We start from the raw sequence: 17324 nt of genomic DNA, 5'->3' as shown, positions 1-17324 counted from the left end.
ACTGAATAGAATTGAAGAAATGGAAATCATGAGATTGATTTTGAATATATTTTAAGAATTAAATATGTAAAGATGCACAAGTGACAACATTTTGAGGCAATCAATGAAATCAGGTGTTTTCCGTAAAGTTCAGGAATATCTTTGCACCCGCTGACATCTATGTTAGTTCGTTATTCATACTTTCATGTCTCTTGGACAGCTTGTTTTTTAGAATTATTTTGTAAACTAAAATTCATAATTGTTATTCCTTTTTTTCAGTTTTATATTATTTGAAATACTTATATTCTTAAATGGGAGGGTATGTAAACTTTCAAGCACAACTGTATATACTGTGTATATAATGGCGCTCTGTTCTTAATGGGACATTACATATCAGCCGGTTGAACGTGTCATCTCCATAGAGACACATTGTGGAGGGAAGAATTGGAATATTTACATGTTAAGGAATCAAGGAGAAGACTTTACAGTTGTCGACTTTTTGCCAGAATATTACTTGTTTTTTTTTCTCTCTTCATTGCATCTTAATCAATCATGTTTGAGGAGCAGGAACATGAAAGGTGATCTGTTTACCTGTGGGGTCTAAAGGAAGTGAAGGTTTGTATTCTATGACTGATATCAGCTGATCGGTTGACAAACGAAGGGTTTATGGGTTCAAAATCCAGCAAAGAGATCCTTATGTACCTACAATAAAGAGATGAACCAATCAGGAGTGTCAGAAGGGGGACCTGGCATCAAAGTAATATCAGTTAATGAAGCCTTATGCCAAAAAAACGGGTTCCTCTGACTGAAGCAGAGCAGCTGCAGCAGACACCTCTCCGTTCGTTGTCATGACCTTGACCACTGACCTTTTGCTCATGTACAAGTAAAAGAAATATCCAGAAGTAGAACTGTACAGCAAAGTGCATGGAAGGAAGAGTATAAAAATACCTCTGAATTTATTTCTGCAGCAACACATTTTGAAGATTTTATTCTTTTTTTTCCCCCCTTTTAATCGAAAAAGGTGAAAAGTCAAGTGAGACCAAGATATCAGTAAATAAATAAAATACAATGTGATACTTGTTACCGCTAGGCAAGATACATAACCCTTAGAAAGGTGAAGACATCGTCCGGATATATAGCTCGGCCCTCCCTCCCCCGTCTCCTCCCCCCTTTGCTGCAGCAATCCTCTTTTAGCACAGAAGAGGACTACATTTAAAACAAATATTCAAAATATACAGAAAATATGGAAATATATTATATATAGATACATTTAGAGTAAGGAAGTAATGTTCGGGGCAGTTTGACCGTCTACGCTGTGTCCAAGTTTTCCCTTTTCTGTGGTTTGAACTGGGATTCGTCCGCTGGTGTGAGCCGTCTCTGTCGCTCCTTCTTCCTCCTCCTGGTTTCGACACAGAGCTCCTTTAGGAAACGATGCAAATAAAAATAAATACTATGAATCCGTCCCGCTGTCTCTCTACAGCAAATTTCCGTTTCTCATTATTCTTTTAGATCAGAAAATAGTTCTTTGATTCCTCTGTTACTTCCTTGATTTATTTTTGTTTGTTGCATTTATGTTTTTTTTTTTTGCATTTTTATCCCCAAAATATGTTTCTTTTTAAAAAGTCATTTTTGTCCTGTTTTGAGAAAAATATAAACCTCTGTGACTCTGCTTTCCCCCCAGCAGCAGGGCTTCTTCCAGCAGGATGCAGGACCCCCTCTTGGCGTGGACATCCTTAGGGCATGCTGGGAAATCGAACCCAGCTACAGACTCGAGCTTAGCTCCCATGCGAGCGAAGCCTGTCAGCAATAGAGGGCAGGATGCGTGCCTCGGAGGGTTCTTACAGACAGGGCTGAGGGAGTTAGAGAGGAAGAGAGCAGGAGCCATTTCTTAGAAAAACAAAACAAAAACACAGGTTTGCCTCCTCTGTTTGACCCAAGCATTCAACATTCACCCATATCCCAAAATGAGGAGTAACTCCTTGTTTAAGACTTCATCGGACTTCTTTTTTATCAGTCTCATCTACTTAGAAGCCTTCTATATGACAGTAGGCTTCCAGACTGGAGAAGAGGATGTAAAGGAACCAGAGGCCGAAAAAGAAGGCCGACGTGGCCAATCTGTGTCTCCGCGGCCCGCCCAGTTCCCCTCCGATGTGGGCCCGGCGCCGGTAGAGCAGCACCGAGATGGCCAGGAAGGCGAAGATGGTGAAGAGAGTGACGGAGAAGGCCAGTGAACCGGCCTCCACCACAAACGGCTTCCCTTTCATGTGCCAATATATGGCTGCAACGGACCAGGCCATGCCGATTCCCAGGAAGACGTTGACGGCGTTGCTGCCGGTCACATTCCCAATCGAAGCATCTGCGTAGGTGTCTTGGACGGCAGAAACCTTGCTGGCAAATGTATCTGCAGAAGGAAGACAACCACCATCACATAACTGGTTGAAAAGGCTTTAACCCTCTCCAGGCAGATGTTGCAGATTTGCAACATCTAAATGCCACTTAGCTAATAAGTCCACATCCATATTTTAAGAGCTTTTGTTACTCAGAAGTACAACAGAAGGACTTAGTTGTGCATTTGCAACAAACAGTTTCTCTCCTGCTCACCAGATGGCGCCGCTGACTCACTTCTGGTGTCACTGAAACAGATTTTCTAAGCACCAATTTAATGTAAGTATCACTACCAATTTCCATTATTTTGACATCAATGCTACATAAGATGAATCCTGAATGTGTATAGATATGACACATGCCAATTAGTAGATTTTATCTCCTCTGGGTTTTTCACCAGAGGCATCTCGATTTCAATGTTGTGGATTTGCAACGTGTGCCCAAACAGGCACCAATGGAAGCTATATGCTTTATCTACTAGTTTGCCTATATTTTGAGCAACAGTTCAACAGAAACGGCCTCCTCCAGAGGTTTTGAGATGTCGGTGGAGAAAAAGTTTGAGAAAAAGTTGTCTCTAATTTTGTGAGAGAACATTTTTTTTTTTCGAATTTTGTTTTGTTAATTTTTTGTTTTTGACATTCAAATAAAGTTAACGTTCATATCAGATTCAGTCTTCAGTGTTAATTTACCACTCTGGGCCAGTGTTGCAAATCTGCAACATCCCAGAATTCATTGCATGTGAAGGTCTCTCTCAAAAACGAGTCTGAATTTTATATTTCTACCCCATATGATAATTTTCTCCAAATATCAGATTTTTCCTGCAACTACAACTTAATTTGAGCCTGAGAGGGTTAAACGCTTTTAGCTAAATTATCCTCTTTTAATCAACCTTAATTCTGAAGGCAAATTACTTCCTCTGATATTTTTCTTTCTTTTTAATGCTGTAATTATTCAGAAAGCCAATGATTTTTTTTAATAATAGCATTGAGCTTGGACTCATGTTGTCACATTATTACAGATCAGAAAAATCTTCCACTTCACAATTATCCTCTGCTTAAGTCCCAACCGATTACTTTAAAGCTGTCGGTTGGAAATTAAAAAACAAAAATATGCAAAACTTGAAGCAGTTTTAATTCTCTGACAAATTGCTGTAAACACTGAAAACAAAACTGATTTGATTGATCAGTTGATTAAGGTCCAGAGCCGCCACTCCCACCACTGTCCTGTTTTAACATGTTCTTCTGATGCATCTTACATGTAAATACATGACATTTGCATACATTTAATCTTAACAAATGGCAACCTGTAAAACTTGAAGCACTTTTGTTTTCTTTTCCACTTTTTACCTAAAGAGTGACCGTGAGAAATAAATGCAAAGATTAGCTAAAAAAAAAAACAACAGCAAGTTCTGATCCAGAAGGATCCTGTCGGCTGTAACTTTGCATGACTGTCAGAACTCAGCAGAAACAAGCAGGACCTGAAAAATCTCAAAACCAAATCTTTCATAAAAAGGGAGTCAGGTCGATTGGTAAAGTTTCTGCAGGAATTTCAGCAAGCAGAGAAAACGTAGCTTTATCTCCTTTAGACAAGGAACTGTGCAATCTAGTTCTGAATAAACGGATATCTGAGACTTGGAATAAAGGTTATGAAATTTAATGCTATTCCTTTACTGTCCAACAAGAAGCCTTAAAATCTTCAAAGATTTTAGCTTAATAACTTTAAAAAAAAACGCTTCTAGGGCTATAAAACAAGTCAATGGAAACAAATCTCAGTTGGTTTACTTTATATTTGTGGACTTAAACTGTATTTATCTCCTTCTGCATGGCCATTGGCCAACGATCTGATCACTGCAGGTTTAACAATATCTTTGGATTGTTGCAATACTTCATGTAACAGATAATGATCATACATGAAAAAAAGCAAAATATAAGCAAAGGTATATCTAAAAAAAAAAACCATCTGACTCAGTGAAAAGATGCCATCATGTATCCTTGATAACATCCTTGTTGGTCTGTAAATTTAAGAAACAAATTCCACTTTTAAACAAATCAAGTTAATGCTCAAGTTTAGTTTTTGCACTTAATCATTTTTAAATCAAGTTAAAGTTTTGCATCTGCTGATCATAAGGAACCGGCTCTTTTGAGTGTTTCTACTTGTGTTTTTCCAGCCTTTTATTCAATTTGCATTGGCTTAAAAGTCCATGGAGTTTTAGAGCCATTGTAGATAAAAGGGCGTCGGATGCTGGAGTTTGCCCTGCAACCGCAGGGTTGACAGTTCAAGCCCCGGCTTTCAGTGTTGTTCAGTCCTTGGGCAAGACACTTTACACGCATTGCCTACTGATGGTGGTCAGAGGGCCCAGTGGCACCAGAGTACGGCAGCCTCGCCTCAGTCAGTGAGCCCCAGTGCAGCTGTGGCCACAATGTACACCACTGTTCAAAAGTTTGGGGTCACCCAAACAATTTAGTGTTTTCCTGAAAAGTCACATTTATTCACCACCATACGTTGTTAAATGAATAGAAAATAGAGTCAAGACATTGACAAGGTTAGAAATAATGATTTGTATGTGAAATAAAAACTTTTTTACATCAAACTTTGCTTTCGTCAAAGAATCCTCCATTTGCAGCAATTCCAGCATTGCAGACCTTTGGCATTCTAGCTGTTAATTTGTTGAGGTAATCTGGAGAAATTGCCCCCGACGCTTCCAGAAGCAGCTCCCACTAGTTGGATTGGTTGAATGGGCACTTCCTGCGTCCCATACGGTCAAGCTGCTCCCACAGCAGCTCAATGGGGTTCAGATCTGGTGACTGTGCTGGCCACTCCATTACCAATAGAATACCAGCTGCCTGCTTCTGCTCTAAATAGTTCTGCACAATTTGGAGGTGTGTTTAGGGTCATTGTCCTGTTGTAGGATGAAACTGGCTCCAATCAAGCGCTGTCCACTGGGTATGGATTGGTGTTGGAGTGATAGCCTTCCTTATTCAGAATCCCTTTTACCTGCGTCTGTTTCTCAAACTAGAGACTCTAATGTACTTATCTTCTTGCTCAGTTGTGCAACGCGGCCTCCCATTTCTTTTTCTACTCTGGTTAGAGCCTGTTTGTGCTGTCCTCTGAAGGGAGTAGTACACACCGTTGTAGGAAGTCTTCGATTTCTTAGCAATTTCTCGCATGGAATAGCCTTCATTTCTAAGAACAAGAATAGACTGTCGAGTTTCAGATGAAAGTTCTCTTTTTCTGGCCATTTTGAGCTTTTAATTGACCCCACAAATGTGATGCTCCAGAAACTCAATCTGCTCAAAGGAAGGTCAGTTTTGTAGCTTCTGTAACGAGCTAAACTGTTTTCAGATGTGTGAACATGATTGCACAAGGGTTTTCTAATCATCAATTAGCCTCTGAGCCAATGAGCAAACACATTGTACCATTAGAACACTGGAGTGATAGTTGCTGGAAATGGGCCTCTATACACCTATGTAGATATTGCACCAAAAACCAGACATTTGCAGCTAGAATAGTCATTTACCACATTAGCAATGGATAGAGTGGATTTCTTTAAAGTTAAGACTAGTTTAAAGTTATCTTCATTGAGAAGTACAGAGCTTTTCCTTTAAAAATAAGGACATTTCAACGTGACCCCAAACTTTTGAACGGTAGTGTAGTTTGCCACCATGAGTGTGTGAATGAATGGGTGAATGACTGAATATAGTGTAAAGCGCTTTGGTCAAGTCTCCTGACTTGACCAAAGCGCTTTATACTAAAATAGATTGTTGCAAAGTCAATTTCAGCAAAACCAAACTAACTCAGAAATTTCAAAAATTATTTGACATATTTACAAGAAAGAACTAACATTCTCAGAAGTCAAGAAGTCTTTAATTTGTGAAATAATAATTTCCCATGATTAAAGGGATAAATTAGTGATATTAAAAAACTAGGATGCTGTAAAATCTGGAATTTGCAACAAGATAAAGTGCAGGAAATCTGTAGACATCATTCCTGAGCATAGGCTTATAAATAAGACCCCATAAAGTATCAGAAACAAACATGTCCTCGTTAAGAGCTGCTGCTATTCCTGTGCTCACCTGGGACTGATGTGCCAAGAGCCACAAATACCACTGCTGTGACTGAGTCCTTGAGGCCGATGGTGCAGCCAAAGTGAGAGGCCAGGTCACCGATGACGGCCGTGAGCAGGCCGATGATGGCGATGGACACGATGAAGCAGGCCCAGCCATTCAAGTAGTCTGTGGGGGGGACGCAGGCAAACAGAACCTTCCAGAACACTGTGAGGAAGTGCATGACGTAGTCGAAGCAAGAAGGAAGCCGCTCTTCCCCAGTGTCCTCCTCGTCCTCATCTCTTGGCCGGAAGTAGGGTCCACGGGGGGTGGGGAAGATGGAGGGTTGAGGGGAACAGAGGATAGATTGATGCACAATGGGAAAGCAGCAGAGAGAACGGAGGTGAAGAGGGAGAACAAAGAATAACAGAGTGCAAGGAGAAGGTAGAGTGCAGAAAGAACAGAAAGCATAAGAGGAAAGAAAATTAAAATCAATGAAGAAGAAAAAAATAGAGGGCAGAGGAGGAGATTTGGAAAATGGGATGAGAGGTGATGGAGAGGGGAGGAGGAGGGAGAACAAAAATCACTTAAAATGGCACGTTCACTTATCTCTCAGCATGAAACATCCTTTTGACTTCAGCTCGAGGTTGCTATTATGCAAATGTGTGATAAATACTTGTCAGCGCCAGAGGCCACGAAGGACAAGCTGTTTTCTTTGGCAATTAAGAAATAAAAAGTTTTTTTTTTCCACAAAGGAAAAAAAAGCAAAATAAAGCACTTTACTTGTTTCTTTTTTTAATAGGACTCATTTAAATAAGCGCTGCTCTTATAACTCCTATAATGCTTTAAGGTCTGGGTTAAACTGCTGTACTGCAACGGAAAATGTAACCTTTTCCCATTTTGTCACATTACAACCACAACTTCATTTTACTTTGATTTAGTTTTAGAGCCACAGAAAGCAGCACCAAGAGAGAATTTAAAAACTTTGCAGCTTGTTTGTATTCGAATGGTGCTGGCAGTAGGGAAGGATGTGGGAAAAGGGGGGCTGTACATCAAAGTTCATTTAGCTTAAGGAAGCTTATAAGGTTCCTAACTAAGGAGCTACAAGAAATCCCACAATGGCACAATGCATAATCATTACTGCTTTAGGTTTGCTGCATGTAGCACATGCAAACATGCACAGATTTATACATTTTTGGTTTTAAAATCGAGAGCTTTAATTGTTCTTTCATTTTTTCATGTTCTTTTCCTGGAAGGCTGTGAAGGAATAGTAGGTAAGAGCTGCTATTTAACAATTTAGGATTGAGGCTTTACTTGCAAAAGCATCATGCTTCATACTGCCCTCCGGTGGCATGGCACGGGAATTACAGTTTTTCTTTATTTCTACTGTTGTGTGCGCAGAAATAATAATTAACATGTTATATGTAGATGTTTTTAACACACACACAAAAACGTTCCTGTGTTCAATGGATTGTTGTCGACCGTACAGGACTTAAATGGTCCATGACCGAAAACGCATCATTCTCTTTATGCAGCATACTGGCAGGTGGCAGCAGCATGATGTGGGACTGAAAGAAATAATGCAACCGTTTTTGCATTTACTTAATCATATTTAGTTACTTGAACACAATTATTTTATGTCCTACTCTGCTAACATGAAACAATTGTGTTAAAGTAACTAAATGTGGTTAAGTAAATGCCAAAAACGGTTGCATTACTTTCTTCAGTTTAGAGTAGAAGGTCAGATGGATGGATGAAGATAAATGCATACTTCTAAAATTATTATTTATAAAAAATGTTAATTGAAATGTGTTACTTTGTGCTGGACTATAAATCCCATTTGAATGCATGAAGTTTGTGGGGTTTGATGTAACCATGAAGAAAAAAAAATCAAAAAAGTGTAAATATTTTTGGTGAACTTTATAGAGACGTTCTAATACCTATGTATTTTGGAATTTAAAAGTAAAAATATATGGAATGCACAACGCTGTGAAATTGTACATTTTTCATTTGATAATAGCTCTAAGGCATCGGCACAGTTCATTCTACCTTCAAAAAACAGAAATGATTTCCTCTCTGTTGGGTTCTGCACCACAGTGCGGCTGCCAGATGACCTAAGGAGGACTCTTCCTGTGTCCCAGCAGCTTGCAGGACATGGAGCAGACAGGCAGGCGCTCTGTCATGATTCCTAATGTCACACTTTGTGACACGCATGCATTTTGCAGCCTAGGATGATCATCAAAAAGTAAAGAGGGCCTCTTGTGATTAAATATTTCAGCACTGCAGCCACAAAACCAGAGTCTTTATCGACTCTCCTCAGACTGTGGCTGCAGATCTTAGGCCCGTGTTGCTGGCTGTGATTCATGTTGTGCAGATATTACATTTTCCTAAGCTTTAAAACGTTTAGGATGAGAAATGACTTTAGTGTTTTAAGGACAGCCTGGCTGTGGGTTAGACGTATTTCCCCTGGCCTTACACAAATGACTCTAAAAATACTTCAAGGGAGTAACTTAAGAGTGTTTTTGTTGACAGCTAATGGTAGAATAAAGAACAAATGAGGGATCATTAAATAGAAGAAAAACATCAATGTCTCAATTGTTTTCCACTTTGTGTTTGACTTGTAATGCATAAGACCGACTATCACTAAAATAAAGCCAAACTTTCAAGTGAATAATACTTCCGCCTGCGCTCGTAGTCAGAACCACTTTTTGTTTTATGTTCCAACTCTAATATGTTGGATATTTCTATACCAGCTTTGCAAATCTAGATACAGGATTTTTTTTAAATCCTGCAGCGGAACCAATCTCCATCCATCTTATCATCAACTCTCTCCAGCTTCTCCATCCTTGATTTAATAAAACCGTCTCCATATCATGATGCTGCCACCGCTGTGCTTTTGTTTTCAGAGCGATGGGTAGTGTCTGTTTTTAGAACAGCTTAAACACAGAGAACTCAAATACTGCATTTAGTATCAAAGCACAAGAAAACAAGTTTACAAGATGAGTTTATATTTCATAGATCCTTTTATCAGCAGACCCTAATTGTCATATATAAACTATTTTACCGTAGAGTCTGAGGTTCAGGTGAGATCAGAAACCATTACCTGCACTGACGGTGATGGCCTCCATGAACTGCTCTCTCCAGGAGTTTGTTCCCACCACCAGAGCCAGGTTGGTCTTCTTGATCAGCTTGTCCACTGTACTCTAAGCATTAACATAGAGGTCATGTTTCTCCAATCCATTCCATCATATTGTTCTTACGTCGAGAAATACACGCTTTTCACCACATGATGGCAGTACCATCCAATATCAGGGAACAAAAAGCTCTCAATGGCAAAATTTTACACTAAAAAAACTTTTTTAATCATCTTATTTGTTTAAAGTGTGACTTTACTCACTTTGAACTCGTATGATTCCTCGATAATGACCTCAAGCCTTGGGTGTTCCCCCAACACTGGTTTGCCCATCTCTGCAATCCGCTTGGCTTCCTCCTCATCAGATGTCAGCTTCCTTTCTGGCACGTCTTAATGGAAAGAAGAAAATTGGATGACATAAAAATTAGAACCCATTTAGGAAAAACAGTAATTTAAAAAATATATGTTTGTTGAATTATTTGAAAAGCCGAGGGATCCTGCATCTCAACTCTTCCCCCTGATCTGGGAAGGAAAGCAATGCAAAATTTTTTTTCTTTCTGCTTCTTTTCAAGTTACTTTCGTCTGACTTACAAGCACTGCATCAGAAAACCCTAACAAGCTCTCATGTTTTCTTTTATTTTGTCTTGTCTAGAAAACCCGTATCATTGTTCCTTCCATCTAATCATACTATAACCAAACACTGAATTCATTTCTGCAGCTGATTGCTCCATGAAAGAGAACCACTAAGAAGCAAGATCTGTTTGTTAGAATGCAGGATTTTCTGTCCATACATGAGGTGTGAAGATGGCTGATTTTTTTCGTTCAATAATATGTTTTAATTTTTGTTTTTATGTGGGGCTGTGTGGGTTAGTAGAGAGGAGACATAGTTGTATCTGTTTTAGACAAAGCTCAGAGTAATCCATGCTTGGAGAGCCCGTTAGAGGGCAGAGGTCACCAAAGCCGTGCCCACGGGCACCTAGGGGGGTATTTTTATTCTGTTGCTCTTCTTTTTGAATCATTAATAGATCATTTTATCATATTTATCTTATATAACATGTTTTATATAGTTGTCAAAATGACAATATCTAAAAGAAAATTAGAAATGTAAATAAAGAAATGATGTTTATTGTTTATGAGGTTTAGTTGAACGCTGACTCCTCCGGTTCATAGAGTATTCCTGACTCAGTACCCATGAAGGAGGCCTAAGCCTTAAAAAGGTCAGTGACCTCTATTATAGGCCATTCAGGCTAAAACCTTATAAGGAAACTCAAGTTTCATCTATAAAAAAATTATAAGTTTTCTATTAATTTTGACAAACAATGTATTAGATTATTTTAAGCTAGAGAGGAACTGATCAGAATGTTTAAAGACGATTTTCAATCATTAATATTTACCTCTGAAAAGGAGGTTATATTTTTAGGAGAGGTTGTGTCTGTCTGTCTGTCAGGATTTGGAAAGATTTTAATTAAATCTTTATCAGAGGTGTCCCTCCTGCCAAGCAACAATTCGTCTAACTGTGGTAATGATCCAGATCTTCTGCAGATTTTAGGTTGAAGTCACAATATGGGGCTAAATGTGCTGCTTGGCTGAGGTCTGCGCTCTCCGGGTGCTTTTGCAGTTAGAACAGTTTTACCTGCAAATACATTGATTCCTATTTTACAGCAACATATTTTTATTTAAGAACAGGTAATACAAAAAATTCAGCTTCTGTTGATATTAGGTGTTTTTTATTTAATGGTAAAGAATCTGCTCTTGAATGAGCGCAGCCTCAGTTAGCATCAGTTAGCATCGGTTAGCATCGCCCCGATTGCCCAAAGAGAATTTCTCAATGCTTCTTAAGACTCACATTGAACTGCAGAGAAGAAAGCAGGTTCTGCAAATAAGAGTTTAAAAATTAAGAAGTGTGAATAAAGTCGTGTTAAATTCAGATTATGAATGATTTCACTACAGCTTCATTTCCATGAATCTTCTGATTTCCCAGACTGTCACTGTGCTCTTAATATGAGATACAAACGCCTATGCCTTCTTAGTTTCATAAAAATGGGAAATAACTGATCTAACTTAATTTTTACAGACAAAATATTTGCTCAGTCAGCATCAGTGTTTGCTGAGCACTGTGACATCACAATGTGATTTAAAAACTTTAATATAAATATAAAAACTCAGAACACACCAGCTGTTATAACGGGTACATAAATGAATACTGTAGTACTGTGAAGCAGAGGCAGAGCTAGAGAGGGGGGGGGTTCCCATGGTAACATAATTCACCTAACAATGGGTGAAGCAGTTCCCCTCTACAACAGAGGGGGCAGCAGAGATACTCTACGGTGGAATGGACTAGCTAATGAGATTTGTTTCAGTTGTTAGGATATTAATAATTAACTGACAACAAAACTATAGTGATTAATCAATTATTCACATCAACATGCAAATGTTAAATAAAACAAAAACACAACTCATGCTTTTTGCTCTTGTTAAAACTAGTTTTATTGCTTTACGGGGAAGAAGAGAGAGTTATGAGTCTGCAGGGATCTTGGAAAGCAGAGATATAGAACCACTGATCAACCCAATGTAGATAATGTGAACCAGAAGTTAATTAGACAAAATGGATGTAGAATTATCTGTGTAAATTATCTGTGTAAATTTATCAGCAACGGCTTCATGAAAATCTAGTCTGTCTTCATTGATTTCTTTGAGGAATATGGATGCTTTACTCATTCATTTTCAGTTGGCACCAAGGGCGTAGGTTTGATTTAAACTTTGGTAGGACACTACTGGTCAGATTTCATTGGTCCTTTACAAAAATATGCATGCTTGTTTTTTTATGCTTGACGTAAAAATCAGGGTGTATTTCGTTTAAACAGAAAAGCAGCATTTCTTGCTACATTTATACAAATTTTATAAGCACTACCAACACTAGATGCTGTTTATCAATGACTGACGCTTTACTGGCTCTGATGAATGAGGAAATAGGACTTTTTTCCACTTTGAGACGGTTTACATTTGAAATCACCTAAGACAGTGGGTAAATCTGTGCCTATTTAACAGAATATAGTCTAAATATGTCTGTTAAATGTGGATTTATACTTTTTTTTTGAAGATATAGAATTGTGCAGAGGTAAACAGGTAAAACCCACTCTTATCTTTTAAATGTTCTCTTTGTATCATTAAAACAAAACAAAATAATGATTCAAGGGACGCCAAATAAATGTATTGTATTTACAGGAGCACTGGAACTAGAAGATGAACTGACACTGAGCATTTAATATATTAACTTCACTCTACAAGCTCTACATCTAGGCTGTAGTTACTCTGTTTTCAGAGTATTTTATTTATGGCTGAAACAATTCATTGGATTAATCAATTATTTAAATTATGTCAACAAATGTAGTAATCGATTGATCATTATGGAGTATCGAGACTCTAAAAGATGTCTTTAGCTCACAGAGCGACCAACTTAGAGCAAGAATTATACCAACATTGGAAAAAAATTTGATAAACATTTTTTCATTTTAGATAAAACATGTTTTCGTCTGTCAATATTCCACATTCCAGAACTCCTCTACTGCTGCAACAACGCTGTATTATAAATGATAAACATGGTATTCACATCTAATTGTTGGTAGGGACAGGTAGGTCCGTCCAAAGTTTTGGTAGGGACATGTCCCTATGGTCCCTATGCAAACCTATTCCCATGGTTGGCACAGTGTGTTTAATGTCGACTAACGCTAAACTGGCTTCACTTCTATCAGTTTTCAGCCACTTCTCTGAGCACATTGGTCCCTGCCTGGTTCACCCGATGAAAATGTGGGTTAGAGATTAGAAAAGAAACATCTGCATCATAATAAATAGTACTGATGTTAAGTAGTAAAACCTCACCCACTAGTTCTCACATGGGAAACCCCGTTAAAGTCAGTCCAAAGTGCTTGGAAATATGTTACATTACTAGCTTGGATTACAACCTGGTGCTCTACAGCAACATTTTCTCATTATTTAGCAGCAGTTAAGAATGAAAATCACTCTAAGAAAAAATATCATCATACTACTAAAGAAAAATATCGTTAAACAGGGGTGGATTTAGGAAATTTGGGGCCCTAGGCAAATGCAGGCAGGGGGCCCTCTGAATGGAGAAGACATAAATCAGAGCCATTCTACAGATAGAGAAATGTTAATAGAATAGACATCCATTATCTGTTCTAGGTTGTGTCCCTCTCTTCTTGTCCCTTTTCTTCTTGTTTTCCTCTCTATGTTTTGTACTCAGCTGACTTTTCATGCTGTCTCTAAAGGAATGAAAGATTTTTTCCAAGCACTAAGCTCACTTAGCTGATTGCTCCTTCCTGTGTTTCCAAAAAGGCCAAAGTAAATAACCCAGTCCTTCTTTTCACTGTAGACAAGCCATGATCTGCTTATCTGTTCTCCATTTTTCATTTGGATGAAATAATAGCTGCATGAATCATGACAGCAGACAAGATAGAGGAGAGCAGGAGGCGGGGTTACCAATCTACTCGCTCTGGAGAGCAGAGTTCGCTGCTTTTAGATGTTGTCTCCAAAGTTTACAGAAAAAAGTCGCTTGATTTGGCGCTAGGAAAGGCAGCCGGAAATACAGTGACAACAGAGATAAGGTGGCGGTCCCTGCTCTTTGCACCTTTTGTTTTCAGTTTGCTGCTTTCTGAACATGGACTGATCAGTGTGGTGGACACTGAATGCGTTCTGATGGCATTTTAGCAAAATGATTTTTATCTAAAAATAATTAATGTGCACAAATAAGTTATAGCTGCATTAACCATACATGTAAAAAGAGTTTTATGGGGCCCCCAGGAACCCAGGGCCCCAGGCAGCTGCTTAGTTTTGCCACCCCTGTCTGTAAAACTCACAACCAGTGACGGTAAGGATCTATTTTATTTAAATCCTGGAAAATAAAAACTGCAAAAAAACAAAACAAAAAAAAAAAAGCATGATTTGAATGCATAGATGAAACTTTATCAAGAGCATCACTTCTACCACCTCTACACTATAGCTGAATGTTAGCTCGACTATTTTTTTTCATGTTAAATTAAAAAAGGAAACAAAAAACAGACAATCATGTGGATATTTACCAATAAGTAATATTCAGTGCATTTCTCCTACTGTACATCTTTGGTAATAGCATGAAAAGTTAATCTTGCCCATTTTATACATTTTCCATAGTATTTGGGGTGGACTATGGTATTTAATTGTTAATCTTTGACCCCAGAAACGTATCATGATTACTGGAAAATGTTCCTGCCATAACATCCTATAAGCAGAGATAAAACTAAGTGATAAAGTGGAGCTCTTCCATTTTTAATGACAGCAGAGTAGCTAATGTAGACTCCATAAAAAGGTCGACAGCACAGGAATGAAAAAAAAAAAACCCCTGCTGATCCTAAATTGAAATTAAATTCTCTAAAGACATCTTGACTACTTTGAAGGCCACCCACAGACTGTCAGCACACAATAAAGATTTGTTTAAATTTGCACATTTGCAGAGTTCGGGGAAGCCCCAGTAAGTTTCTAAATCTGCCCATCACATATCTGACGCAGCTTAACTGTGAATAGATGCTTCAGCGGCTTTTGAAGGCGCACAATAAAGAGCTTGACGACATCAATCCTGTGCTGTCGGACTCCATCAACAAGGAGTGGCTGCGGATCTGAACGCCTCTCATCCTCTCTCTGTGTGACACCCCCGCTGAGCCACCTGGCGCAGGGAACTTGTCATCTTTTATACGAGCCGTGAGCTCCAGCCTGCTGCTCTTTGCTGACAACACGCTTACCATTAAATATTAACACTGCCATTAAAGATCACAGCCGGCCTTCACTGATAGGAGTGTCTTTCTGCGAGCACACACACAGAGTCATGCATAAAAGCCAGAATGCTCCTGAGAACACGAACGCACTCTGAAGCCAAATCAATTCCACGCCCAAAGACAGCGAGCACCATCACCCTGACACCATTTCTCCTGCTCATTTTTAAAATTTGATTATGCAGCCATTCCTTTGCTCTAAGCTGCTACGCTACATGACACGGTTTCCTTAAGGAGGCAGAGGAACTTAATAACAATGCAATCAAACACAGGTAATTAAATTTCTAAATTGAAAACTGCTGGTTTTTATCTCGGCGTTTATCAGGTGTTAGAATATTAATTTGACAGGATAAAATTGACAGGGGGTTCAGGGCAAATTAACCCCCTGATTTGGCTCAAATCCATTCTCATCTTATTGGTAGAGATTGTTTAAAAATAGCAGAAATGTTTTTTCTTTTTAACAAAAAAAGCAGCACAAGATAAAAACTGATTAGAATCCAGCTTATCTACATCAAAACATTTTTTCAGACATTATCAGCAGCAGCTGAAATCAGTATGTGAGTTCAAATCATTTGCAGACATAAACCACAAAGGAGGTTAATGGGAAGGCCTTTGGAGGAACTTACCATCAGCTAACAACCGAGCTGTGGAGGAGAGGAGAGGAGAGGAGAGGAGAGGAGGGGGGGTGAATGAACTCATGGAGAAAACAGTAGAATGATGAACAACAATAATATGGAGACATAAAGGAGGTCAGTGAAATAGAAACATGTTTCTGAGGGATCAGCGTGACTCTGGTCTGCTGACCAACTCAGGAACTGAGAGGATTATGATGCAGCTGATCTTAAAATGAAATGCATCATGGGACAATGTTTAACTGAAACAAAGGCAGATAGCAGAAACCAGAGGAAGATATCAGGAGTTTCTCTCTTTCTGATTTAAATATATTCAAATAAATACAAATAAGGCATTTTTAAGTCAACCTATTTTAAACACAGATTTAATATTTCAAACTATAGGAGGAGAAAATCTGCCAATTAAAACAAACGTGATGAATTCTGCAGACGTGCTTATAGCAAACAGCTCTCTGAGGAACTTACACTCACAAACAACATAAATTAATTCAATTAATTAAAACTAGACTCTGGCTTCCAGTAGCATGTTTGATTTTGACAATATCATCACCCGTGGCAACAAGAGCTGGGAGGATACAGATTGACTCTACATGTCTGAAAATATGGCCAAACACTAGAATAGGGGGAGGAGGCCTCAGTAGGTGACCGGGTTATATCACAGTTTTCACTTTAGTCCGTGAATCACGCTGTGGAAATCATTTTTGTATTTCTGTAGGTCTCAGTCAGCAGTATTCCAAAAAAACAAATTATTTTCTGAGATTTTTAAATATATATTCTTAAATAACGGCAAAAAAAATCTTTGCAAAGTCAGCAAAGTAAATAGGAAAAAAGCAGAGTATTTCCCAGTACCATTTCCACCCATTTTCAAATGAGTTTCTAATAAAAGTTACAGTGTAGAAAAGAGCGATTGCTTCATGTTTGGCAGCTTATGGGAGGTTGGCTTGAAATAACTGAAATAAAAACTCTACTCTGAAGATTTAGAGCATTTTTCAGAGCAATTTGGTGTCCCCAGCAGGGATTAATTAAATATATATTAATGTTAAAGGTAAGAATTGTAAAAACATTGTAAAAATAAGGTTTTTGCTAGTGGAAAGTTTCTATATCAATATTTATAAAAAAAAATGCAAATGCAAAAAGTACAAATAAGCTTTTATCACCACATACGCTATATGTCCAACTGTTGAATTCAAGTGGATATAAGTATGTAGCTAAAAGGGAAAAAAATGTTTTCTTGACCAATATAGAGTGGTTAGGTTGGGGATTTACTTTTTGGGCAAAACGGATTGCTGATATTCTGATATCATCCTGATGTGGAACTGGTAAAGCCATC

General features: G+C 38.4%; 1 protein-coding gene across 3 annotated transcripts in view; it reads right to left on the bottom strand.

Moving 5' to 3' along the window:
• Positions 1-980: 980 nt before the first annotated feature.
• The window catches only part of LOC107091425 (sodium/calcium exchanger 3-like), a 168648-nt gene continuing 152304 nt past the window's right edge, over positions 981-17324 (bottom strand). For 2 of the 3 annotated variants that reach the window (XM_015385346.1, XM_015385347.1), the window contains 4 exons: positions 9805-9929; positions 9511-9610; positions 6438-6707; positions 981-2380 (listed from right to left, as the gene is read on the bottom strand). In XM_015385346.1, the coding sequence (XP_015240832.1) occupies positions 2004-2380; positions 6438-6707; positions 9511-9610; positions 9805-9929 (872 nt within the window). In that variant the 3' untranslated portion in view covers positions 981-2003. Of the gene's footprint in view, positions 2381-6437; positions 6708-9510; positions 9611-9804; positions 9930-15988; positions 16007-17324 lie in introns of all 3 variants that reach the window. The other variant, XM_015385345.1, reaches the window with a different exon arrangement.

Source organism: Cyprinodon variegatus, unplaced genomic scaffold, assembly GCF_000732505.1.
Source record: "Cyprinodon variegatus isolate N-32 unplaced genomic scaffold, C_variegatus-1.0 Scaffold336, whole genome shotgun sequence".
NCBI lineage: Eukaryota > Metazoa > Chordata > Actinopteri > Cyprinodontiformes > Cyprinodontidae > Cyprinodon > Cyprinodon variegatus.
This window is presented reverse-complemented; position numbering and strand designations above follow the sequence as displayed.